We start from the raw sequence: 26508 nt of genomic DNA, 5'->3' as shown, positions 1-26508 counted from the left end.
TTTTTCGTGTGTTTCAAGTGTTAGTGGACATTGAAATGCAAATTAGTAATAATAATATGGACATACTCTTTCGTTAACCGAGTCTATAAAGGCGCTTGATTATTTATCAGGTAAACTAATCGACTTTTAGTAGCTCGTAATTGAAGTGTTGTTTTTTATATTCTTTTTAATAACTTATAAAAGGTAAATTATTTTAAAATCTTATTAGGTATTAGTGATTTAAATATAAAGTAAAATAATTATTTTTGTCTCTTATTATTGTGAAATATTAATTTTAACAGTTTTATATTCCTTTTATCTATCTTATAGTATATATAAAAGAAAGTCGTGTTAGTTACACTATTTATAACTCAAGAACGGCTGAATCGATTTGACTGAAAATTGGTGGGCAGGTAGCTTAGAACCAGGAAAAGGACATTGGATAATTTTTACCCCGTTTTCTATTTTTTATTCCGCGCGGACGGCGTCGCGGGTAAAAGCTAGTAGTTCTTAATTCTTATGTTCTAGCATTATACAGAGATCAACGTGAGGGTCGGATAACCGGAGATTTGGTGTTCAAAAATATCAAATTAATAAACTGTAATTTATATTTAGAGATTCTTATATTTAATGTCACAAGTTGTTTGATCCAACCCTCTTGTTAAACACTCTATGACTATAAACTATTTTTTTTTGCCTTAAAAATGATTTAATACGCATAGAGTTCATCGTTCCAGTAAGAATTGTGATGTTGGTGTTAACATTATCTGTTATCGCGTTCGCATTGTACTGGACGTGGCGATGGCGTGTGACGTCACGACTGAAACCCCCCGCTTACCCAGGCTGGGTGCCATTGATTGGACATGTGCATCTTTTTATAGGAGACAGTATTTGTAAGTAACATTAGTTATACGTACATCTAAGATCTAATAGATAAATAAAGAACACCCCGCACCCCAGGTTTCTGACCCGAATATATATTAGGGGTGCGAAAGGGCGGCATAGTGCCGCGTTCATAGAAGTACCCTGTAAGTTTGAATTTGCGACATAAACTGCTGAAACTTTTGATTTTGTTGGCTTAGAAGTTTTCACAGCTCCAAAGGACAGTAAACCTGAGTATTTGATATAAATTCCAGCTTGATACCTCCATGCGTTTCTGAGAAAAGGGTTCTTGACAGACGGACAGTCGGACGGACAATAAAGTGATCCTATTAGGGTTCCGTTTTTTTTCCTTTTCAGTTACGGAACATTAAAAACCGATACTAAATACACTGAAACCTTTATAATGAACCATAATCGTCTACGTCACAATAATTCCATGTCGTAAGTGGGTACAACCCATGAGACATTTTTATTTGATCTTAAAACATTACACCTTGTATTAAATCTTTGTCTTTTTCTCGCATATTTTTTTTCTTTTGCAATCGGGACAATATCTATACGGAATAAAAAATGTATTTTTTTCTTCTTCTAGCTTTATGGAATATAGTAAAGGAATTTTCATACACCAGTTTGAAAATGGGTGGTGTGATATCTGCTTCAATTGGACCTCGGACTATTTATGGTAAAGTTGGTTACGTTAAAGTTACGACCTAATACTGTAGATCAGGGATCCCCAAACTATTTTGGACAAGTGACCCCTTTTTCCAATATGAACCGTTTCCACAGACCCCCATGCCCAAATTATCTACTTTTAAGATCAATTATTGTAATTATTATTATTATTTTTCATTCTGACTTAGGTCAATAGAAGAAGACAGAGTGATAATTAGCAATGCTTTAAGTTCCCCCCCCCCCTGGGGTTTATATCGACCCTTTTGGGAATCCCTGCTGTAGAGTCACCTTATTTGCGATACCGTTTCCCGATAAATTGACGGGTAAAAAAAATATTTTATTATTGGTTGGGCATTTTTGTAATTTAGTCTTTAATGAAATCCCCATTTCCTTGTTATTCATGGAGCGCAACAAAGCCTACTAAACATTAACCAGTAACTATAGGTGTACATATATTTTTCATTGTTTAAAAAAAACTCAAAATCTTTATCGAATCTTTTATCGAAAACTTGAAAAGTAACCCCACAGTTTTATACAATCTGCTAAAATCTCTCGAAACACGATGTAAGGAAGAATTCTTTGTTTCCAGTTGTAACAGATCCTGACGATTGTTTGACTGTCGCCAACACATGTTTACAAAAGGACGATTTCTATAATTTTGCTAAGCCCTGGCTCGGAGAAGGTTTAATCACTGGAACTCGTAAGTAATAATAATAATAATACCAGCCAGTCGGAGACAGAATAAATATATAATCTACAATAATAATATAATAGTGATGTTGTAACAATGGACAAAAGAGTCACGCCACTTTCCTTGGCTAACACGAATTGGCGAAGGTTACCGGTACTAAGTGTCTCGGACCGCATTAGTGTATAGAAGAGGAACGAGTTACAAGGTAGGTTCCATCGCGCCTTAACAGGGCCTGATGTAGACCAATTATCCTCCGTGGCTTGGCTGCGCTTTAGCAACCTCTTTGGGGAAACTGAATGTTTTGTCTTTGCAATCGAAAACATATTCTAAAGGATTGTACGATTGACATTTGTCGGGCATGTCGTCGTCCCGGTGAATCTATTAGACATATCGTTTCCGGTTGTTCTCGACTTGCGGACGGTGCATACTTGCATAGACAGAACCAAGTGGCTAAGTTTATCCATCAGCAACTTGCCCTTAAATGTGCTCTTGTGGATACTGAGGTACCATATTACCAATACCAACCTTCACCTGCGTGGTGGACCAGCGTGGTTGACTATGGCCTAGTCATCCCTATCTTAGGGTAGGCTCCGAGCCCCTTAGTGGGGACGTATAGTGAGCTGATGATGATGAATACGGATATGACGTTGCTAAGTTTTCTTCGTGTAAATATATGAACAAAAATAATCTATCCCGTTAGTATTGTACATTTTACCTTTTTCTGTAGTAACAAAGATCCATACCTCCATCCAAACTTTCGCATTTATAACATTAGTAATAAAAAATGTTATACATTGCAGTGTCAAAATGGAAGCACCATCGGAAGTTGTTGAACCCAGCGTTCAGTCAGCTCGTAGTGGATGGTTTCCAGGGAGTTTTCAACAGTCAGGCCCGTCGCCTGGTGAAAGATATGGAGACTGAGGTAGGGAAGGGGCCTTTCGATCACAGGACATATACGCGAAGGAATGCTTTGGAGACTATTTGCTGTAAGTAAATCAGTTACTAACTGTTGCACTCAGGGCCTTAAGCGATTATTTAACTAACCATTAAACTATTTTGAGAGTAGTTAGACTGGAATAAGAGAGAAAATCTACGTTATTAAATCTCTAAATAGATGACGGATTTCTTATTACTTTCTTCAACATAAGTACATCTTCTTATCTCGTCGATTACTATGAGTCCTTATCAAAAAAACGATTTTCGTAAAAATCTTAATACAATGGTGTAAGAGAACTAAAATGGAGAACAGCGTCATCTTTTGCCCGGATTTACTTCTTGATTCTTCTGATGTAGATAAGTTTTATTCTACATTTGTTTGTACAGTAACCGCTCTGGGAGTTGAATTCTGCGAAAACAGCGTTCTTAACAGTCAGTATGAGCACGCGGTGGAGCAGATATTGAACATGCTAATGGAGAGGTTGCAGAAGTTCTGGCTTCACAGCGACTTTATATACAACTGGTCGAACCTGAAGAAAAAACAGGAGAGATGTCTGGTGATACTGCACAATATGTCAAACACGGTAAACTTGATGTATTTACTTTTACGACCGAACGCAATAAACAACACGAAGTTATTTTTATGGGAGGATAACCAAAATGGAACTAAAGACAAGGTTGTTATCATAATAATGCTGGTACCTGAATTAATACTTTACGTATTATTATTTTTTTAGGTTCTAGAAACACGTAAAGCTGTATACTTAAACAATAAGAAGAATGGATTAGAAACATCGACAGGTCAGTATGAGTAACGATTTATAATAAATACTTTTGTAGCAACATAACTCACGCCCGTAACCCAGAAGGGTAAGCAGATACCACGGATTTCCGTTTGACGCGGTACTGACACTCCTCTCTCGCTTCTTCTACATTTATGCATGCACGCACGCCGGTTTCGGGTGCTCTTTATATTGCCCTTATTGAGTATTTCATTAATCAGGACGGTACCGACCTACGCCAAAACTTAATTTCACGCCATAAATTTCCTTTGTTAATCTCCTTTCACTTTCTATTACAAGGTTAAAGGTTTTTTTTGTAAAACCTTTTATAGAACTCACTTACGTAGTAATAGAAAACCCCATGCAACATTCGAAGTCTCTAGGTCTCGTATACGCTGTGAAAAACATTTGTAGTTACGAAGTTAAACCACTCTTTTTAGACCCTTGAAGTGTAAATTTAAGGAAAACTTGAAAGACGTATTTAATTATTAGTGCTGAAAAGAGCGTATAACAGAAACCTCTTTACTAAATTTCAAGTCTCCTGACACAGTAGTTTCGACTGTGCATTGATCATTATTCAGTCAGTTCACTCCTATAAATGTATATATAGATTTTACCACAGGTGGGCACAGTTAATCGAAAAGTTAACTTCGTTAATCGTTGATTCGTTATTTTAAAAGTTAACTTCGTTAAAGGCCTTAAATTCTCGAAAATTTAACGCAAGTTAAAGTTAATTGTTAAAAGTTAACCATACCAAAATTATACTACTTTTAGGTCTTTTAGCAATGGAACAAGGTCCCTCAACCTACGTTATTGCAAAAAGTTAACGAACAAAATGTCCCCTACATACTTTAATAAATGTAAATGATCTATATTAAAAATGTTTCGAATTTTCATATACGAGTAAAATGCGAAGAAAATTTTACCATAATCTAATGTAACTCAGCTTGTCATGATCGGTATTGTATCGATAGGTTTTTTATACTATTCTAAACGGCTGCCCTAAATACGGGGCCCCTTATAGTCCATGTGCGTAAAAGTACCTGGTAGGGAGCAAGTTCCCTCCTTATGTTATACCTATATACTTTTACTGCTAAATTTTGGGGTTAGTACTAAAATTTGTGTTAATTTTAGGTATAAAATTCAAGGCGTTTTTAGACCTTCTACTAGAGTTATCTACAGAGAAAGGAGCGTTTAACGATTTGGAGATAAGAGAACACGTGGACACCATGATAGCGGCAGGTCACGAAACGTCAGCTAATGTTCTCATGTTCACCTTAGTTATGATTGGATCATATCCGAAGGTGCAGGAGCGAATATTTGAAGAGTAAGTTTATACTTATATCAAAGAATCTTTCTTGTGTTCATTTTTCTGTCACGAAAAAGCGTTACGGCCGCGTGCTGGTAGTTTTTTATAGCTTTTTTTTAACTCGTGGCTCCGTTCCTGAGGATAGATAGCGATCAAATGATAGAGGGTGGTAGCTGGTCGTTTTACGATGTTTGCAAGATACGAATTTTGAAAGTTGTTCGAAAAGTGCCGATCAAATTACCTCCCACGATCTGTTACAATATCAGTAGGACAGCCGAATCTCGTTATCCATGACAACAAAAATGCTTTGGCCACTGTTTCTGCAGTGATATCCGTTAAGGGAACAGCTTCGCACCAACGCGTGAAGCGATCGACGGCTGTCACGTAGTAATGGAACTAAGCTGATGGAGGTAATGGCCCGATAAGGTCTAACTGAACGTATTTGAATCTCGCTGAAGGTAAATCATGGGTGCCTAAAGGCAACGTTACGTGTTACCTTTGCGCGCTGACATGACAAACACGCCCTAGACCATTCGCCACAATTTTTCTCATCAATGGCCAGACGAAACGATCAGCAACAAGCTTCGCGCTTGTGTTAGCGCCGGGATGGCTTAGAGAGTGTAAGCTATCGAATACTTGCTTGCGTAAGAATTTGGGTACTAAAGGCCTGAGAGTCTTTGTGCTGACATTGCAGTACAGCTGCAATCGACTTCCAAGTGTACTTAATTTCTAAATATACAGGGAACTTTCTTGATCTAGAAATGTTGCTAATTCAGAATCGGAGTCCTGAGCTTTATCAATCAATTCGAGGTCCACGGGTCTTACTATCTCCTCAACCTCTTCGATTCGGGAAAGTGCGTCAGCAACGACATTATCTTTTCCGAAGATGTGTTGAATATTGGTCGAGAACTGGGAAATAAAATGCAGATGCCTATATTGTCGTGGACTGCAGTTGGCCTTCCTTTCACTGAACGCAAAACACAGTGGTTTATGATCCGTGAAGATAGTAAACGGTGTTGCTTCTAGCCAATGTCTAAAATACTTAATACTCTCATAAATAGCAAGAAGCTCTCTATCGTATGGTGAGTTGACACCAGCAATAGCAAGATCCGAAGCATCAGTGATAAGACCTAACTTATCTGTAAGGTCTGGATGAGCTAACAGGGCTGCATTAGAAAGACTATCTTTACAGTCTTCGAAAGCTTTTAATGAGTTTTTGTCCATGTGTATTGTCTGTGACGCTTTGACTGAACCTTTAAGCAATGCATTCAGGGGAGCTTGGATTTTGGCTGCGTGGGCGATAAACCTTCTATAAAAGATTATCATTCCCAGGAACTTTCTACGCTGCCTTGCATTTGTGGGAAGGGGGAACTCTTTCATGGCTTGAACTTTGCCCTCCAGGGGCTTCGTGCCATGTTGGTTGATGGAGTAACCTAGAAATGTTACCTCTGGCGCTCCAAAAACGCACTTTGTAGTGTTGATCAGTACGCCATAATCTTTCATCAAGTTAAATAGGAGGCGAAGGTGTTCTTTGTGCTCTCTCTCCTCGTGCGAAAATACGAGAAAGTCGTCGAGATATGGGAAACAAAAATCAAGACCACGTGTCAACTCATCAACGAATCTCTAAAAGGGGGTTGTACATAACCATACGAATGAATAATAGAATGCAAACTCTCCCATTTAGAATATTAGTATGAAGTATGATGATTTTAGGCTACACGACATTTTCGGGAACGATGACAGAGATGTGACAAAGCAAGATTTATCTCAATTAGTATACTTAGAGGCCGTGCTGAAGGAAACAATGCGGGTGTACCCCATCGTTCCTGTCACTATGAGATGGCTTGATAGAAATGTCAAACTAAGTGAGTACAATTGAAAACATTGCTATAACAATTTGACACATGATGTTAGTGACTTATTTTTCAATCACCGGAGCGCCAAAGCCTCATCATGGTTAGGGGTAAAAAAACATCTTTTTCTGTATTACATTTGGATTTAAGCGATTATTTGATTCATTCATTCACTCATTGCCACTGTCACTCACTCACTCACTCACTACTTTTACTCAGTCATTTCATTCTTCCAGAGAACTACACACTAACCGCTGGTCGAACGTGCTTAATGTTAGTGTACGGGGTCCACAGACACGCCATGTGGGGACCTGACGCCGAGGAGTTCAAGCCCGAACGCTGGCTGAACCCGGCGACTTTGCCGCACAGTCCCAACGCCTTTGCCGCATTTAATATTGGCAGGAGGATTTGTATTGGTTAGTTATTAAATTAAACTTTTATGAGAATTTCGAAATGTAGAATATAAAATACATCTAAAAATACTATTCTTCTTTTTATGAGTTTTAGAAATATGTAAATAATAAAATAAATTAAACCAATTTATGTCTACAAGTTATAATAATTTCACTTTCCAGGTAAATCGTACGCGTATTCATCAATGAAAACAACATTGGCTCACCTATTACGTCACTACCGAGTACAAGCCGACCACAAAAAGATGATATTAAAACTTGACGTTGTGCTCAAACCCGAATGCGGCCACTTCATATCCATAGAGAAGAGATAAAATGTGAATTTCTAAATTCGTGACACATGTAATTTTTTTTTTTTTTATTTATTTATTCACAAAAAAATTACTCTACACAAGAATTATAAAAAGTCGCCAAACTGCACAGCAGTTTGATGGCGACAGACACTCATTATATCTAAACCTACTATTAAGTGTAATTAATTTTCTAAAAAATACTTTTTTAGCTTATTTTTTACAACATTTTTTGATGCTATCACCTGATGTGGGTCATTTCTAAGCCATTCTATAGCATTGTACAATTTGGGAACAAGATATTTGGTTGTTCTCTCACCGTAGTAATTACTTGCCCTAGTTGTAACATATTGGCCCTCTCTCACCCGTTTGGTTTTGTATATATTGTTTGTTTTAATTTTATGTTCTTCTCTGAAATAGTTATCTAATATAATCCTTAACTTAACTTTCTTTTCTATAGGCAAAATTTTACATATTGTAAACAATTGATTGTAATCTTTTTTACACGATTCTAACGTATTTTTATTCACTAGTTTTTTAAAAAATCTAATTTGCAAGTTTTCTATGTCTAATAAATATGACTTAAATGTCCTACCATAAACAGCAACACCATAGTTTATGAGAGAATCTACAAGTGCATAATAAATCATATATAAAGTTTTTATATCTACAATTTGCTTCAGGTAAAAAAACTTTCCTAAGAGTATCGATAGCTTCCTACCAACCTCATCTATGTGACACTTCCAATTGAAGTGTTGATCTATTATTAGACCAAGATATCTGTAATTTTGAACATATTCCAATTGCGGACACGTACAAGCTTGTTTAGACATATGGAGGCACTGATACGAATGCCCTGTAATACTTATGTCACTGTTATTAATACTTTTTGCACCTCTATTATAAGGAGAATATATGCGCATGCACTTAGTTTTACTTATGTTAATAACGATACTGTTATCGTGCGCCCATTTTGTTATACTGTCAAAATCAGCCTGTATGTTTTTTTGTATTTGTGTCACATTTTTATCGCCATATACTAAACACATGTCGTCAGCGTACATGTACAGACAGGAGTGCTTAATTGTTTTGGCAACACTATTAACATACAAATTAAAACCAACCGGGCCGAACACTGACCCAGTCGGGACACCTAGACTGACGCTGGCTTCCTCGCCTGTAACATTGTCAACCATAACTTGTAGTGTTCTTTGTTTTAAGTAATTACTAAAAAATGTATTTGTTGGGCCCCGGATGCCACAGTCACTCATAGCTTCAAGTAATATTTTGTAATCTAAAGTTTCGAACGCTTTTTTGTAATCGATGAACAGTACTATTACTTGCTTTCCGCTGTCTAGGTATTCGTTAATTGTATCCATAAACTTCGTCAGCGCAGTGCTGGTGTCCCGACCCGGCCGAAATCCGTGTTGACACTCGGACAGTATCTTATTATTCTCTAGGAACGAGCTAATCTGCCCCACCACCACTTTTTCAGCGATCTTATTAATGACTGAAAGCAAGGCGATGGGGCGATAGTTGCTGTAATCTAAATGGGAGCCATTTTTGTAAATAGGGCGAATTATAGATTTTTTTAATATGTCTGGATAATATCCTGTTTTTAAACACATATTAATAAAGTGCGCTAATACTGGGCTTATATCACTTTTTATATATTTTATGTCCTGTACCCTAATTCTATCTATCCCCGGTGCTTTATTTTGACTTAAGTTGTCAATAATTTTGACAACTTAAGTCACTTAATCTTTATTTGCTAATTTAAAAAACAAAAAACTCGATTGACTGCGCTGCCAACAAAAATAAAAACATACCAAACGAGTAATAAACGATACCCTCGTCGACAATTTACATTATTGTTGCGAATATTTGGTTTTGATTTATGAAGCGGTATTAATTCTTTGGACATTTATAGGTAAATTGTAGTTATAGTTATGTTTCTTTTTAATTTGCAATAATAGGCGCCAGCAACAACAAAATCTGGTTCACGAATGGGCTGGCTCGCCCGGTGCAATACCACGACCACACAGAAGACAGGCGCGAAGTGAAAGTAATTCCGCATTTCGTCTGATGAGTGTGGTGCCGGAAGTCTAATTTTAGTCCTTTTTCCCTACCCACCCAAAGTGGATTTGGCGGAAGAGGGGACACATAGGACGGGAAATATCCTCTTTCTGTGCGTCTTCTTCTCTGTTGATAAAATATTTCTATGGGCAACGGTCGCCTCGCTATTTAGGCGAATTCAGGTGGCCGTTTGCTCATTTTTGATGTATAAAAAATCCTCATTGTTATATAGAGCTTTCTGAATAACTCTATTTTTAAATGACGCGAGGCTGGTAACCGCTGCGACGCTGTCCGGCAGTCAGTTGTAGACGGCAGGACCCATGACGTGCGTCGACTTCTCCGTCTTGGCCAGTCGGTGCGCCACTGAACCCAGCTTGTCCACGCTGCGATTCATCATGCTTTATTCCTTTTGTGTTTTAAATTCACGAAGTATATAAAAAGTGAATGTATTGGCATTCGTTAAAACTAGTTAGAATCCTAATCTGGTTACTATTTTTTTTTTTTGGTTGACTTTAAGTCGGCATAGTCGGTATTGCACGCGGGCGACGAAACAGCTATCGGTGGGCCTGGTTGCGAGGTCTATAAAGCGATGACTTTAAACGATATTGAGCTTACCGTATTGGATAAGGATACAAAAAATTGAATCCTTTCGTGAGCGAGGGGAAAACCAGAAAATCCGTTAAAACACAACTATAACCTTATAGTACTTTTTATCGTTTTTCAAAATATTCATAATATATGATTTTTTTAATACCTTCTTTAATTGTTTTATTTAATACCACAATCTAACTGAATGCAGTTTAGAAATACTGCCATACTTGTTACTTTCAATGGTCTCCTTTTTTTTTAATTATTAAGTATATATTTTTAATAAACCACCATTTAATATGCTTCATTTATTATACTCATTATTAAATTTGTAACATATGAGTAGCTGGAGAGGTCAATGAAATACAAGACCTTAGAATTAACTTAAGAATAATACCAATTTTGTATTTAATTTTTTTTATTTAACGTATTAATTAAGCTTAAATATGCAAAAATATGTAACGCATCGAACAAAAATAATTATTATAAGCAGAGTCCATTAATACGGAATATACCTTATTTATATATATATTTATATATTACTAGGTGTCGCCCGTGATTCCGTCCGCACGGAATAAAAAAACGTAATTAGTAGCCTATGTGTTCTTCCAGACTATGTTCTATATGTATGCCAAATTTCATCGAGATCCGTTGAGCCGTTCTCGAGATACCTGCAAACAAACATCCATTTAAACATTCGCATTTATAACATTAATATGATTTTTATAGTTTTATGGAATGCTGTTAAGGTGGAATGGTGCTATATCTACATATTTGTCCTAGGACTACTACCTACTTTGTGATAGAGTTATAAGTTATGTTTTTATACAGAAAAAAATGCACTAAAAAGTAACAGAATAATGCCTTGAAAACCCCCGAAAGTAAAAAATTATTCTGAAGTCGGTGTCGGACGAGGTAAATAAGTGACATTTTATATTTGAGATGTGTTAAACTAAGTTACATGAACCTACGATTCTATTTAGATAGCTTGTGAATTTTTATTGTATCCCTTAGTCAATGTAATAAAATAAATATTGATTAGAGTGCAATCGTTGCCGGAAGATCTATTGGTCGGTCAAGGTTTTCCAAAGCAACCAGAAGTTTAGGATAGTGCTTCATGTACTTCTTCAGCTTCTTACTCAAGATCCAGTAATGTGCCAAAGAAAGGCTACTTTTCAACAATAAATTGTGAAGATGTTCTCGGAGGTGACCTACACGTGGTGTTCATGTAATAGTTGTTCAAAAACACTTCTCAAAAGACAGTGACACCTGGCATATTATGGAAATAAATTGTGATTTCAAAATGAATGGTCTGAAGTCATAATATTTGAAGGAAGGAAGAATTTACCAATAAACTTATTTAGATGTATTTTGTATGTGATGTTAGAAACAAAAAAGAAACGGAAAAGAGAGAAGAGGAGAAATATATTTTTACAATTGGCGTTAGTACTAAAGATACATTTCAGAGGAACTCACTTCAGTTAACTTCACTGTGGTATTTTGTCGCTTGTAAAATACTACTGCAGCTGGGATGAGGCTGGGATATTATTGCCATCATACGTGTTGGAAAAATGAAACAAATAAAGTCTGTCATCATCATCTCCGTGGTCTTTTCCCATTCATGTGAGGTAGGCACATAATGTTTTATAAACCTTAAAGTTTTAGCTAAGTTTTAATGGCCTGTCGTTTGCCTGTCGCCAACTCTACTTGGGAGGAATATCTTAAAATTAAATAATATAAACTAATTAATTATGACAAAATAATTCAAAATTGCTTCTAAAGTACACCAAAAATAAATATAAGCAATAAAACATAATAAATATAACACAACTTCAAGTTCTTGTATTCTATATAATCGTCCTATATTGGTCTTTAAAAGCATTATTCACACCAACAGATGAGGTTGATCTGGAGTTTTTTTTATAAAAAAACTAGCTTTTACCCGCGACTCCGTCCGCGCGGAATAAAAAATAGAAAACGGGGTAAAAATCCTATCCTATGTCCGTTTCCTGGTTCTAAGCTACCTGCCCACCAATTTTCAGTCAAATCGATTCAGCCGTTCTTGAGTTATAAATAGTGTAACTAACACGACTTTCTTTTATATATATAGACTAGCTGTCGCCCGCGACTCCGTCCGCGCGCAGTTAATAAGCTTATATGACACGTTCGTAGATTTACCATAGCAGCGCCATCTATTGATTACTTACTCAACCCAGTCGAAAGGTATCGACATCTGTTAGAATCATTTGGAGTTAACAGATAATTGTGACTGTCAAATAATAACAGACAAATAATTAGCAATAAATTAAAATTGCGACTATAATTTGAGATTTAAACTATCCTATCTCTCAAGTTGGATCGAACTGCACATGGTGTGCGAATTTTATTATAATCGGTTAAGTGGTTTAGGAGTCCATTGAGGACAAACATTGTGACACGAGATTTATATATTATATTAAGATTACGTAAACATTTACTTGGACTTGTAAGAAGAAATGTAGTTTCTATCAACTAGTTTTTTTTATTTTTATTTAGAGCCTACGTAACGCTGGTGGGACAAATGTAACACCCTCTTTGTAGTAAGTACTTACAAAGAGGGTCGACGGTCATTCGTTTTTCTGACGTTTTTCGTGTCTTTCAAGTGGTAGTGGATATTGAAATGCAAATTAGTAATAATACTATGGACATGCTCTTTCGTAAACCGAGCCTATAAAGACGCTTGATTACTTATCACGTAAACAAATCGACTTTTAGTAGCTCGTAATTGTTTGTTTTTAACATTTATTTTATTTACTGAGAAAAGGTAAATTATTTTAATTATTTATCAGGTATTAGTGATTTAAATTTAAAGTAAAATAATTATATTTATCTTTTATTATTGTGAAATATATCAATTTAAAACATTTTTATATTTCTTTTATAGTTCTTAATTCTTATGTTCTAGAATTATACAGAGATCAACTTGAGGGTCGGATGACGGGAGATTTGGTGTTCAAAAATACCAAATTAATCAAATTGTAATTTATATTTAGAGATTCTTAAATTTAATGTCACAAGTTAGTTGATCGACCCTTCTTGTTAAAAACTCTATGACTATAAACTAAAACAAATTTTTTTTGGACTTGAAAATAACTTAATACGCAGTGAGTACTTTGTTTCAGTAAGTTATGATGTTGGTGTTAATATTATCTGTTATCGCGTTCGCATTGTTCTGGACGTGGCGATGGCGTGTGACGTCACGTCTGGAACCCCCTGCTTACCCTGGAGGGATACCGTTTATTGGACACGCGCACCTTTTTATAGGAGACAGTATTTGTAAGTAACATCAAGTTATACGTATATCTAAGATCCAATAGAGAAATAAAGAACACCCCGCATCCCAGGTTTCTGACCTGCGGAAATCTTTGCCTTTTTCTCACATATTATTTTTCTTCTGCAATCGGGACAATATCTATACGGAATAACAATTGTATTTTTTCTTCTTCTAGCCTTATGGAATATAGTAAAGGAATTTTCATACACCAGTTTGAAAATGGGTGGTGTGATATCTGCTTCAATTGGACCTCGGACAGTTTATGGTAAAGTTGGTTACGTTAAATTTAAGATCTAATACTGTTGAGTCTCCTTATTTGCGACACCGTTTCCCGCTGTTTCTATATTCACAGGTTAAAAAAATTGTGACCAATTCTCCCATTTCGGCAACATATTTGACATTTCGCGGTGTCCGAAGTTATAATCTGTCTAAATTAGTTTCTTTTATTATTGGTTCGGCATTTTTGTAATTAAATTTAGTCGTTAATGAAAGCCCCATTTTGTTGTTATTCATTGAGCACAACAAAGCCTACTAAACATTAACCAGTAACTATACATATATTTTTCATTGTTTTAAAAAAAAAAACTCAAAATCACTTTTATCCAAAAACTTGGAAAGTAGCCCTACATTTCTATACAATCTGCTATAATCTGTCGAAATAGAATTCTTTGTTTCCAGCTGTAACAGATCCTGACGATTGTTTGACTGTCGCCAACACATGTTTACAAAAGGACGTTTTGTATAATTTTGCTAAGCCCTGGGTCGGAGAAGGTTTAATCACTGGAACACGTATGTAAACGTTTATAATTTAATTAAATGTTAAACAATATACATAATTATAACTGAAATATAGGTGAAATTTAATTCACGAATGATAATGTAACCTTTAACACGCATTAAGTTCAATGCCCGCTCTCCTTAGGCCAACTCTTAGGTTCAATTCCGAGAAACAACGTCGATACGGAAGCTCAAGTATACCTAGAGAAGACCTCAAATTTGCTAATATATAGTCCGGTCGCGGAGCACGAAGAATTTCGTACATTGAACTCACATTACCTTTCTTTGTCACTCCCGCGTAAATACAATTAGTCTCGCTCGCACAGAAACAAAGGACGCCGTCCTCAGGGATTGTAAACTTTTAGTTTGTTTGTTTGCATAATAAAAATTTTATGGGCTCCGTTAGAAGGATTACCGAAAAGGTTAATTATTGGATAGTTCGAAATGAACAATCGAAACGAATATTTGAAAGACGAAAGTGCAGGCAACATCATCTATTTTATTGCCGGCTTTCCGATAGTTACTTTTTGGTTTTAAAATATTATACAAATGAATTCTTCACTTCTCGAAATTGAACAATAGAGCAAAGTAACAGTTACTCCGAAACAGAGGAATCGGATTCTGATTTTTGATTTTTTATTATTAGATACTTGTCTAGATTTTTATTACTTGTATTATTAAATCTAAATAAATGATTTATATAATAATAATAACTATATTTTATAAGTTGGTAATTTTTCTTTCTCCTTCAAATAATTCATGTAAACCGCACTAAATACAAAAATGTTTGTAACCTCTGTCAGTAGGTAAAGAGGTCATTGTACGAAATTCTTCCTGCTCCGCGACCGGACTATACCTATAATCAAGTCGAAAAATTAATATACCTACTAGCCGTCTGCTGAATGCTGAAAATGCTGAATTTAAAAAAAAAATATAAATAATAGTATGTACCTTTTGTTCCGTTAGAGTATGTTCCAAATTTTATCAAGATCCATTTCGCCGTTCCGGAGATAACTTCAAACAAGCATCCATCCATCTAGACATTCGCATTAATATGTATATGTATGATAACTTCTTAACCAGCGCACCAAATTCTGAATTTATAATACTTCTGGACACTGACTGCAAAGGAAGAAGAAAACTTCTGGTGATACCTGTAACAACCATCTCTTCTTCAATTCAGAATTTCAAATTACAATTTTTTTTATTTTGTTCATCTATTAGAGCCTCAGTCGGGTATTTGCTTTTTAACTGGGGTTAGGTTTATTAATGTCTGTAGTTAAACGAGAAATTGTGTATTAGTAACACGGATACGACGTTGCTAAGTTTTCTTCGTGTAAATATATGGACAAAAATATAATCTATCCTGTTGGTGTTGTACATTTAACCCTTTGTAGTAACAAAGATCCATACATCCATCCATACCTTTCGCATTTATAAAAATCTAATATATAAAATTCTCGTGTCACAATGTTCGTCCCCGTACTCCTCCAAAACGGCTTGACCAATTCTCATGAAATTTTGTGAGCATATTGAGCAGGTCTGAGAATCGGCCAACATCTATTTTTCATACCCTTATGAAGTTTTTCTTAACTGCGCGCGGACGGAATCGCGGGCGACAGCTAGTAGCAATATAAAATGTTATACCATTGCAGTGTCAATATGGAAGAATCATCGGAAGTTGTTGAACCCAGCGTTCAGTCAGCTCGTTGTGGACGGTTTCCAGGGAGTTTTCAACAGTCAGGCCCGTCGCCTGGTGAAAGACATGGCGGCAGAGGTACGGAAGGGACCTTTCGATCACTGGACATACACGAGAAGGAATGCTTTGGAGACTATTTGCTGTAAGTAAATCAGTTACTAACTGTTGCACTCAGGGACTTAAGCGATTATTTAACTAACCTTTAACCTATTTTGAGAGCAGTTTGACTGGAGTAAGAGAGATAATCTACATTCTTAAAACTCTAAATAGATAATGGACTTCTTCTTCACGGTGTTAGAGAACTAAAATGAAGAACAGTGCCATTTTTTGCCGGGTCTATTACTTCTTGATTCTTCTGATGTAGAAACTCGAAATGATGTCTACGTTTGTTTGAACAGTAACCGCTCTGGGAGTTGAATTCAGCGAAAACAGCGTTCTCAACAGTCAATATGAGCACGCGGTGGAGCAGATGTTCAACGTGATGGTGGAGAGGTTCCAGAAGTTCTGGCTCCACAACGACTTTTTGTACAACTGGTCAAACCTGAAGAAGAAACAGGAGAGATGTCTGAAGATACTGCACAATATGTCAAACACGGTAAACTTGATGTACTGACTTTTACGACCGAATCCAATAAACAATACGAAGTTATTTTATATGGAAGGGTAACCAAAATGAAACGATAGACAAGGTTGTTACAATAATAATGCTAGTACCTAAATAAATTCTTTACGTTTTATTTGGTTATAGGTTCTAAAAACACGTAAAGCTGCATACTTAAACAATCAGAAGAATGGATTAGAAGCATCGACAGGTTTGTATGAGCAACGATTTATAATACTTTTGTATATGAAACATAACAAAGGGTAGGCGAGTAGTTTCGACTGTGCGTCCATAAGTATTCAGTCAGTTTCCTCGTATAAATGTGTAGTTTTTAATGACCTCGCCTTGTGACAATCGGCAGATATTATACTTTCGTGATCCTTGAATGATTTGCTCCTTAAAGAAATAAATATCGCGCTAAAAGTCACGAAATAGTAAACTGTATAAACAAATAGGGATGAAATATAGCTTTTCATTTTCAAATTGAGGCCAAATAACCACTACCGCCTTTCTTGTGTTAATTCTGTCCTGAACACACACCACCTTTAGATTTCCATCATTTCAGTCTCTTAAGAATTCTTTAGAAAGTGTCAGGTCATCATCACTAGGGGACTTCCAAAATTCTCTGATTGACTGCCAAAACTATGTCTTGGTTTTTTGATCAGAATTACCCAATTTGCTATACCAATGGAACCAGGTCCACCTACATGATTGCAAAAAGTAATCGAACAAAATGGCACCAAAATACTTAAGTTTAATGTAACTACTCTTATATTAAACTAGATTATACTGCGAAGAAACTTTTTCCATAACCTAATATATAAGGAAGTTCACCCCCTTTGGTTAAGCTGCGGGGCTAGAATAAATCCAAAAATCCAAGCTTCGCTTCCCCTTTCAAAAATTATGTGTTAATTTTAGATACAAAATTCAAGGCGTTTTTGGATCTTCTACTAGAATTATCTAAAGAGAAAGGAGCGTTTAACGATTTGGAGATAAGGGAACAAGTAGACACCATGATAGCGGCAGGTCACGAAACGTCAGCTAATGTTCTTATGTTCACTTTAGTTATGATTGGATCATATCCGAAGGTGCAGAAGCGAATATTTGAAGAGTAAGTTTATACTTATATCAAAGATCTTTCTTGTGTTCATTCTCCCATAGCTTAATAGTTAAGGGTGCCAAGAACGTGGGTTTGAATCTGACCGACTGTTATGAATTTTTCTGTCACGAAAAAGCGTTACAGCCGCGTGCTGGTTATTTTTATAGCCTATTTTAACTCGTAGCTCCGTTCCTGATTTACCGATATTGATGATTATTTTATTCGACAGGTAGTACATGTCGTACGGTCCCATTTTTATTTTAATAAATACTGACAAGTAGTTTTTCTTCTTAAGACTCATTTTTTAATTTCTCGCAGTAAAAGCGAAATCAACTAGCTTTTGCCTGCGACTTCGTCAGGGCGGAATTATAAAAAAAACCTTATTAAGTTGACTATGTGCTCTTCCACAAAGTGTTCTACTTGTACCAAACAACCATGTTCATGAAGCCGTTCTGGAGACTGCTTGTAACGTCTAGCAGAATAGCGTCTAGTAGAATAAGTATGACGTATTATGATTTTAGGCTACACGACATTTTCGGGAACGATGACAGAGATGTGACAAAGCAAGATTTATCTCAATTAGTATACTTAGAGGCCGTGCTGAAGGAAACAATGCGGGTGTACCCCATCGTGCCTGTGACTATGAGGTGGCTTGACAGAAATGTCAAACTAAGTGAGTAATATTTCATATCACCGTACAATTGAAAACATTGCTAGTTCACGATCTTCCTAATTTTCGAACTATAGAAATCATTTAAAATTTGACACACGATGTTAGTCACTTATTTTACAATCACTGGAGCGCCAAAAGCCTCATGGTTAGAGCTAAAAAATATCTTTTTCTGTGAGACATTTGGATTTTAGCGATTTGATTCATACATTCACTCACTGCCACTGCCACTGTCACTCACTCACTCGCTACTTTTACTCAATAATTTAATTCTTCCAGAGAATTACACATTAACCGCTGGCCGCACGTGCTTTACGTTAGTGTACGGGGTCCACAGACATGCCATGTGGGGACCTGACGCCGAGGAGTTCAAGCCCGAACGCTGGCTGGACCCGGCCGCTTTGCCACAGTGTCCCAACGCCTTTCTTGCATTTAATATTGGCAGGAGGATCTGTATTGGTAAGTTATTAAATTAAAAACTTTATGAGAACTTCGAAGTTTAGAATACAAATACATGTAAAAATATTATTCTTCTTTTTATGAGTTTTATAAATATGTAAATAATAAAATAAATTACACCTAATAATTTAACTTCCCAGGTAAAACATACGCGTATTCATCAATGAAAACAACATTGGCTCACCTATTACGTCACTACCGAGTACAAGCCGACCACAAAAAGATGATATTAAAATTTGACGTTGTGCTCAAACCCGAATGCGGCCACTTCATATCCATAGAGAAGAGAGAAAATGTGAATTTCTGAAATCGTGACACATGTACTTAATCTTTATTTGCTAATAAAAATACAAAAATCTCGACTGACTACACTCTTTTCAAAAACAAAAGCATACCAAAGGCGTAAAAAACCATACCCTCGTTGAAAAATAACCGATTAATTTGCATCTATTTCTTTTCAATTTGTTGTAATGTCAAAAAAGTGCTAAACCTAAAAGAAGCTTGTGAGACTGTACACAAGGCTCTTATGGCAGTTTTTTGACATTATCAGGTGAATAACTAATAGTTTTAAAGGTTACCAGCGAGTGAAATTTTTTTAACTTCTTCCGAAGGTCATCCATGTGGCAACTTTAAACAACTCTGCCTTGATGGTAATTCCTTAATACTAAAAATGATACGTATAAAACACATTATCAAATTAACCAACCAAATATATTTTTCAACTACCCTGTAGTTCATTACATCTACTTTAAATCATCTACTTTAAATAATCTAGCTGCAACTGTCTTAAACTAGAATATGTAAATAAATTTAAGTATTTAGGCCTAAACATTGATAATCATTTCAACTGGAAAACACATGTAAACTATATCTGTAAGAGTTTAAGATCAGTGTTATGTAAGTTTTACCATTTAAAACCAGTGCTAAACAGACATACGCTAAGAATAGTATATTTCGCACTTGCCGACTCGATTGTAAGTTACGGATTCATAGTGTACGGGCGAACATTTAAGACATATTTAAAAAATATCAGAAATTTACAAATAAGACTGATTAAGTTCCTACCACCATCCACCATCCGCCCCTAGAGGTAACTATAGATGATTTGCGTTTCAAATCCATGAAAGAAAAAGCTAGGATTAAACATAATTTTCATAAATGTGACTACCACGCAATAAATAAACATTTTCTAAGCTTTGACTGGGATTTAATACTGAATCACGATATTAATACTAGTCTTCAATATTTTTATGACGTCATATATGAAAGTTTTGATCTCTTTGTTCCCACGTCTAAGAAGAGGAATAATAACTTCCCAGTTTGGTTCAGTGCGGGGCTGATAAAAGTAATTAAAGAAAAAAGTAAATTACATAAAAGGTGGAAAAAGTATAGAAACCCGCGTGATTATTATGAATTTTCTTTACTTCGGACTAGACAAAGACAAATACAAAAGAAATGTTATAAAAAATATATATTATTTACCCAAGAGAATATTAAACGTAATCCGAAAGCGTTCTGGTCATATATAAAATCAAAGCGCGGTGGCAGTCAATACCCTAGCAGTTTCACTTATAACAACCAAACCTTAACGGACAGCGAAAGTATTTGTGCTGCATTTAGTTCATTATTTCATAGTGTTTTTATATCTTCGCATAGTTCTAGTTCTGAAGATAATAATGTTGATGATTGCATGTTTAACAACACTGAGCAAGGTTCACTTTCAAGAAAGGGAAGTCTTCACTGTGCTTAAAGAGTTGGACAAAACTAAAGGAGCGGGTGGCGATGGCGTGCCGGCTATATTTTTATCTAACTGTGCTAAAAGTTTATCATACCCCATTTGTATCCTATTTAATAAGTCGTTACAGGAGTGTACTTTCCCAAATATCTGGAAACAGGCTAATATTGTACCAGTTTATAAAAAGGGCCTTAAAAATTTAATTATCAACTATCGTCCTATTTCCATCCTTAAAACACTAAGTAAACTAATGGAACTACTTGTTTACAGAAGGATTTATCCCATTATAAAACAAGGTATTTCAGAAAACCAGCATGGTTTCTTGAAATCACGTTCTACTACGTCTAATCTTGCTATATTTTCTGATGATGTTTTTAACGGTATGGAGCACTCTGGTCGTGATCTACACAGACTTTGAAAAGGCATTTGATCGTGTAGATCACGCCATCCTACTATACAAGCTTAACAAGCTAGGAATCCATGGAGATCTTCTCAGGTGGATACAGTCTTACCTGAAAAATCGTTCCCAGGCTGTTACCATTGGCGGTCATCGATCCAACTACATCGAAATCCCTTCCGGTGTGCCCCAGGGTTCACACCTTGGACCTTTATTTTGTTGTGCTTACTTATATGATATAGACAAATGTTTACAGAATGCGAAACACTTGATGTATGCTGACGACACTAAGATATACATGACAATAAGTAATCTTAACGATTGCAAATTGCTACAAATGGACTTAGATTCACTATACGATTATTATATAAAAAACAGAATATCCGTCAATATAAAGAAGTGTCACTGTATAAGCTTTACGAAGAAGAAGGACCCTATTGTGTACCCTTACAAATTCGAAAACGTGGCTGTAGAACGAGTTGACGAAATTCACGATCTTGGTGTTATATTCGATTCTAAAATGGTAATGCAAAAGCACGTAGAATATATCCGAAATAATGCTTATCGTAACCTCGGTTTTATCGCTCGTACTTGCAAACCTTTCAGTGACCCCTTTGCCCTTAAAGTCGTCTACTACGCCTACGTCCGAAGCCTCCTCGAATATTGTTGTTCAGTTTGGTCTCCGCAGTGTATAATCTATATTGATACCATTGAACATGTTCAAAAGAAATTTGTGAAAATTCTCAACTTTAAATGTCTTAGGCAACGTTCCACTTACCGGGAGGATTGCAAGCACTTTAAATTACTACCGTTATCTGATAGAAGGCTCCTATTAGATATGAGTTTACTTTACGACATCTTACATAAATTAGATCATCCAACATTACTAAGCCGTATAACATTTTGCACTCCTAAAAAACGTACTAGAAATACCGTATTATTTTATACAACATATCACCGAACAAACTATGGAAAAAATTTATATTAACCAGATTACCTCACCTTTATAATGAAAACTTTAATAATATAGATATTTTTCACTTATCAAAAAAGAACTTTAAAAACAAAATTATTTGTAATATTAATATAACATAAGTCACAGGTATAAAGTAATGTATAATGTCTGTTCTTACACTATCATTTTGGCTACTTATAATGTTGTTATACACACTATTAGCTAAGTTATCACTGTTATTACTACACACATCAAAAAAGTCTAAGCAACACATAATATTTCAAGATATTAATCAATTATTATATCATTTTTTACCAAGTAGGTAATACTTATGTAAACTTTTTTTGATCTATAGGACATACTGGCTGGTTGTGGAAAAAAAACCAAGTATCATTTGTTTTTTTTCACAAATTCAAAAGCGAATGCATTTGTTCGAATTTTACAGCGTTTTCTTTGCTTATTAAAATTTAATATTCGGTATCAATTTTAAGATTCAAACAATAATAAAAAAAAGTTTTGAACAAATTTGAATTTTGAGACATCTTTTACGTTATGGAGCGACGTCATTTGAACGCAGATGAAATGCAGAGAGCTGTAGGGATGTTGCAAGCGGGAAGAACTCAATCTCAGGTATCTCGGTATTTTGGTATCAACAGAAGCGTTATTTGCCGTGTTCATCAGCGTTAAACTAACACGGGAGATCCTGCTGAGCAGCACCCAGGTCGAGGAAGGTGTACAACAACACGGCAAGATTGATACATACAACTGACTGAAAGACGCCAGCCGATGTTAACCGCCCGAGAGATAGGTTTGAGGCTACAAAATTCAAGTAGTGTTGTTGTTAGCTGCCAAACTGTGTGAAATCGATTGCATGAGTATGGCCTACGAGCACGACGGCCAATTAGGTGCCCACCGATACGTCACGGGAATCGCGCTCGTTGAAATGAATGGTTTAGGGAACACATTATATGGACCCGGAAACAATGGGATAAAATTTTATTTTGCGATGAGTCTAGATTTGGGTTCTAGCCTGATACTAGAAGGGTAGGAGTGTACCGTTGTCCTGGAAATACTGAAAGACTGAGGTGGCTTCAGGAAGTGCATCCATACAACGACTTAACAGTTATGGTATGGGCGGGTATTATGAAGAACAGACGAACAGAGCTCGTTTTTGTAAATGGTAACATGAACGCTGTAAATTACGTTGAGGATGTTCTAAGACTTTATGTCCATCCATTCGCACAAGTGCTTGGCTTCGATTTCACCTTGATGCATGACAATGCGCGTTCGCATACAGCTTTGCACACACAGGAGTACTTGGCAAGGGAAAACTTCCTGGTATTGCCTTGGCCTGCACAATCGCCAGACCTCAACCCCATCGAGCATGCACGGGACATGCTCCAGAGACGTGTTTTAAATGACTTGGATGGAGTGACAGCAACCCAACAACTGATGGACTTACTAAAATTTCATTGGGAGCAATTACCGTAGGATCACATTAACAGTCTCATCGATTCTATGAATAATCGGTGCCAGCAAGTTCTCCATAACAGAGGAGACCACACTTTGTATTAATTTATGCAATTTTTGTACAACCATTTAATTTTACTTAAGTTTAGTTGATTAGGCACCTTACTTTGTACTACGTACAAACATTCCTTACTCGTAATTATTGGTAATTAAGATTATTAAAAAGTAAATAAAAAAAAACAATTGTTGTTTAATATCAAAAAGCATTAATAAATAATAAAAGTACGAAAATATTAAGGATTTAATGCGAAAACACATTGTAAAATTGAAATTTATATGTGTTGCTTAGACTTTTTTGATGTGTATATTTTAAGATAATTTTAAGCTGTTGTGTATGTAGATAAAAAATAAATAAATAAATAAACAAATAAATAGTTAGTAAAAATGTTAAGAAAAAATGTAATAAAGATTATGATAAGCTATTTCACGTTTGCAAAATTTTACCAGTAGATAAAAAGATTGATTATCTATTAGGATTAGAATACTATTACAAGGACGAATGTAAAATATTAGTTAAAAATAAATATAATACGCGAAGAGAAAGTGACAAAAAATTATTTCAGCCGAAGGTAAAGAATTACTATGGAGAAAGAACGTCTAATTACATGGTACCAAAATTATTTAATAGAATAGTTAAGCTAAGACAGAGACATGATATAAGCAGAAAATTGTTAAAGTCAAAGCTGACAGACTTGTTTCTCGAAGAAGAAAAAGTGTCCTCATCGATAAACAAATCTGTAACAAAGTGAGGTTATGTTTATGTGTTTAATGTTTATCTTAAGTGCATGTTGTTGATTTAATACATGTTTGTAATAACGAGCGCGTCTCGCCGTTAAGCATTACAGCTTGGCGAGATAAAAAATCTTTGTTAAATCTTTTGAATGAAAAAATAAATAAATAAATAAATTAAAAAAAAAAAAATCACGACTTTTTTGGACCTTTAATGGATGAAATTTGTCAAAATCCGGTTAAATGTTCATGTAACTAGTAGGTATAAATGTTTTCAAATATCTTGGCGGCTCTTTACTCCGCGCAAGTTGCTGTGCAGCATACAATTTTAGCTTTAGTGAGAAAATATTTCTAAATCCAAACTGTATCCCTTTTTAGACATTTACAGGAGAAACTTCATCAGAGCACGTAACACATAGAAAATATTTATATAAATTTTCCGGTAATCCTGCTGTAGGAATTACATCTCTTCATGTAAACTTCGACCTCATTTTAAGGAATCAATTTCGTCAAAACCTTTAAAGTGCTCTCCAACGTAGCAAAACAAACATCTAAGCAAAATTTCAAGTCTCTATACCGCATATTAAACAAGTGTAAAAAGTAAACAATATAAGAAAAATAAGGCGGAAAATTTTACTGCTATAGTTCCAAGGTAATGCGAAAAACAACAAAGTAAAATATAGCACAGAAAGTGTGTAAATGTTCTACATCTGTGACAAATTTCATAAGAATCCGTTCCGGAGATATCTTCTAACAAACATCCATCCATCCAAACTTTCGCATTTATAATATAAGTAAGATAAAAAAAATTGCGACAGCACAAGAGGATTAACAGGAAATGATAACTATATGGAAGTGAGTGTTGGGTCTGGCAATATAAGAATGCGAGTAAAATGAATGCAATGGAAACGTGATCTTTGAGGAACATGATAGGAGTTATTATGAATTATAGACTTAGAAATAAATGGGTAGAATGTGGTGCAAAAGAGGATGTTACGAGTAGAGTTGCGTATATGCTTTGGACTCGTTGAATGAAGCAATTAAGAAAGTAAATTAATACACGACAGAGTGGCTACGTCGGTTGGGGCCATCCTAGACTGACTTATACCATCCAGATTGATGAAATACTCAAGAACGGCGGTAGAGAGATGTAAGAATATAGAAGAAGCGAGAGAGGTATGTCAAAACAGCGCCATATGTAGGACCGTTTTCCCCCTTGATCACGAGCGTGAGTTGTGTTGTTTTTATGAGTTATTTTTTTTATTTTAGGCGTGAAGTCAATACAATTCCGCGTTTCGTCTGACGAGTATGCGTGCCGATAGCCTAATTTTAGTCCACGTTCCATTCCCACACTTTTCTAATAGAAATGATGGAAAGGGGAAGTTGATTTTGCGGAGGAGGGAACGCAAAGGACGGGGAAATATTTTTTTCCGTGATATCTTGGTATTGCACCGGGCGAGCCAGCCCATTCGTGAAACAGATTTTGTTGCTGGCGCCTATAACTGTTTGCATTTAGCATTTGTGAAGCAGCTAATTGTGCAGGCTCTACCACAGTTAAACAACGTGTATACGCACACACCGGATGACTGTAAGTGAGTGTAGGTCATTAAATTCGTTAGTGAAATTAATTTAAAAACCGACAAAAAATTTAAAGGAAAGAAGGCAAAGGAAGAAGTTTTATAAATCTTTATGTTTTTAATCGTGTCCCTTAATTTGTAAAATTGTATTGTTATTCACATATTATTGCAAATTAAAAAAAAACACACAAGTATAACTACAAATTGACTGACCAATCCATCCATCCATCCATTCAGCCTCGTAACGCCCACTGCTGGGCATAGGCCTCCCCCAAAGATTGCCACGATGATCGAACTAAAGATGAAAGAACTAATACCGCTTCATAATTACCAAACAAATCAAAACCAAATATTCGCAACATCTTATATATAAAAATCTTGTGTCACGATGTATGTTGCCCATAAACTTCAAAACTTCTAAATTGATTTCAATTAAATTTCTCATGTGCCCGTATATTGGTCTAACTTACTGGATAGAATAGTTATCATCTCAATT

The 26508-nt window shown here is 35.7% G+C and overlaps 2 protein-coding genes across 2 annotated transcripts; both read left to right on the top strand.

Moving 5' to 3' along the window:
* The first annotated feature begins 727 nt into the window (after window positions 1-727).
* LOC123722378 (cytochrome P450 4C1-like) lies at window positions 728-7848 on the top strand. The gene is made up of 10 exons (XM_045684018.1): window positions 728-872; window positions 1454-1543; window positions 2123-2233; window positions 3025-3210; window positions 3548-3744; window positions 3898-3961; window positions 5077-5269; window positions 6965-7116; window positions 7341-7520; window positions 7680-7848. Exons 1-10 carry the CDS (start codon window positions 728-730, stop codon window positions 7829-7831), a joined length of 1470 nt encoding a protein of 489 aa, XP_045539974.1. The 3' UTR covers window positions 7832-7848.
* Window positions 7849-13641: 5793 nt separating this feature from the next.
* LOC123722376 (cytochrome P450 4C1-like) lies at window positions 13642-19397 on the top strand. The gene is made up of 10 exons (XM_045684015.1): window positions 13642-13786; window positions 13960-14049; window positions 14463-14573; window positions 16217-16402; window positions 16659-16855; window positions 17009-17072; window positions 17780-17972; window positions 18482-18633; window positions 18910-19089; window positions 19230-19397. Exons 1-10 carry the CDS (start codon window positions 13642-13644, stop codon window positions 19394-19396), a joined length of 1485 nt encoding a protein of 494 aa, XP_045539971.1. The 3' UTR covers window position 19397.
* Window positions 19398-26508: the final 7111 nt, after the last annotated feature.

This window comes from Papilio machaon, chromosome 24, assembly GCF_912999745.1.
Source record: "Papilio machaon chromosome 24, ilPapMach1.1, whole genome shotgun sequence".
NCBI lineage: Eukaryota > Metazoa > Arthropoda > Insecta > Lepidoptera > Papilionidae > Papilio > Papilio machaon.
This window is presented reverse-complemented; position numbering and strand designations above follow the sequence as displayed.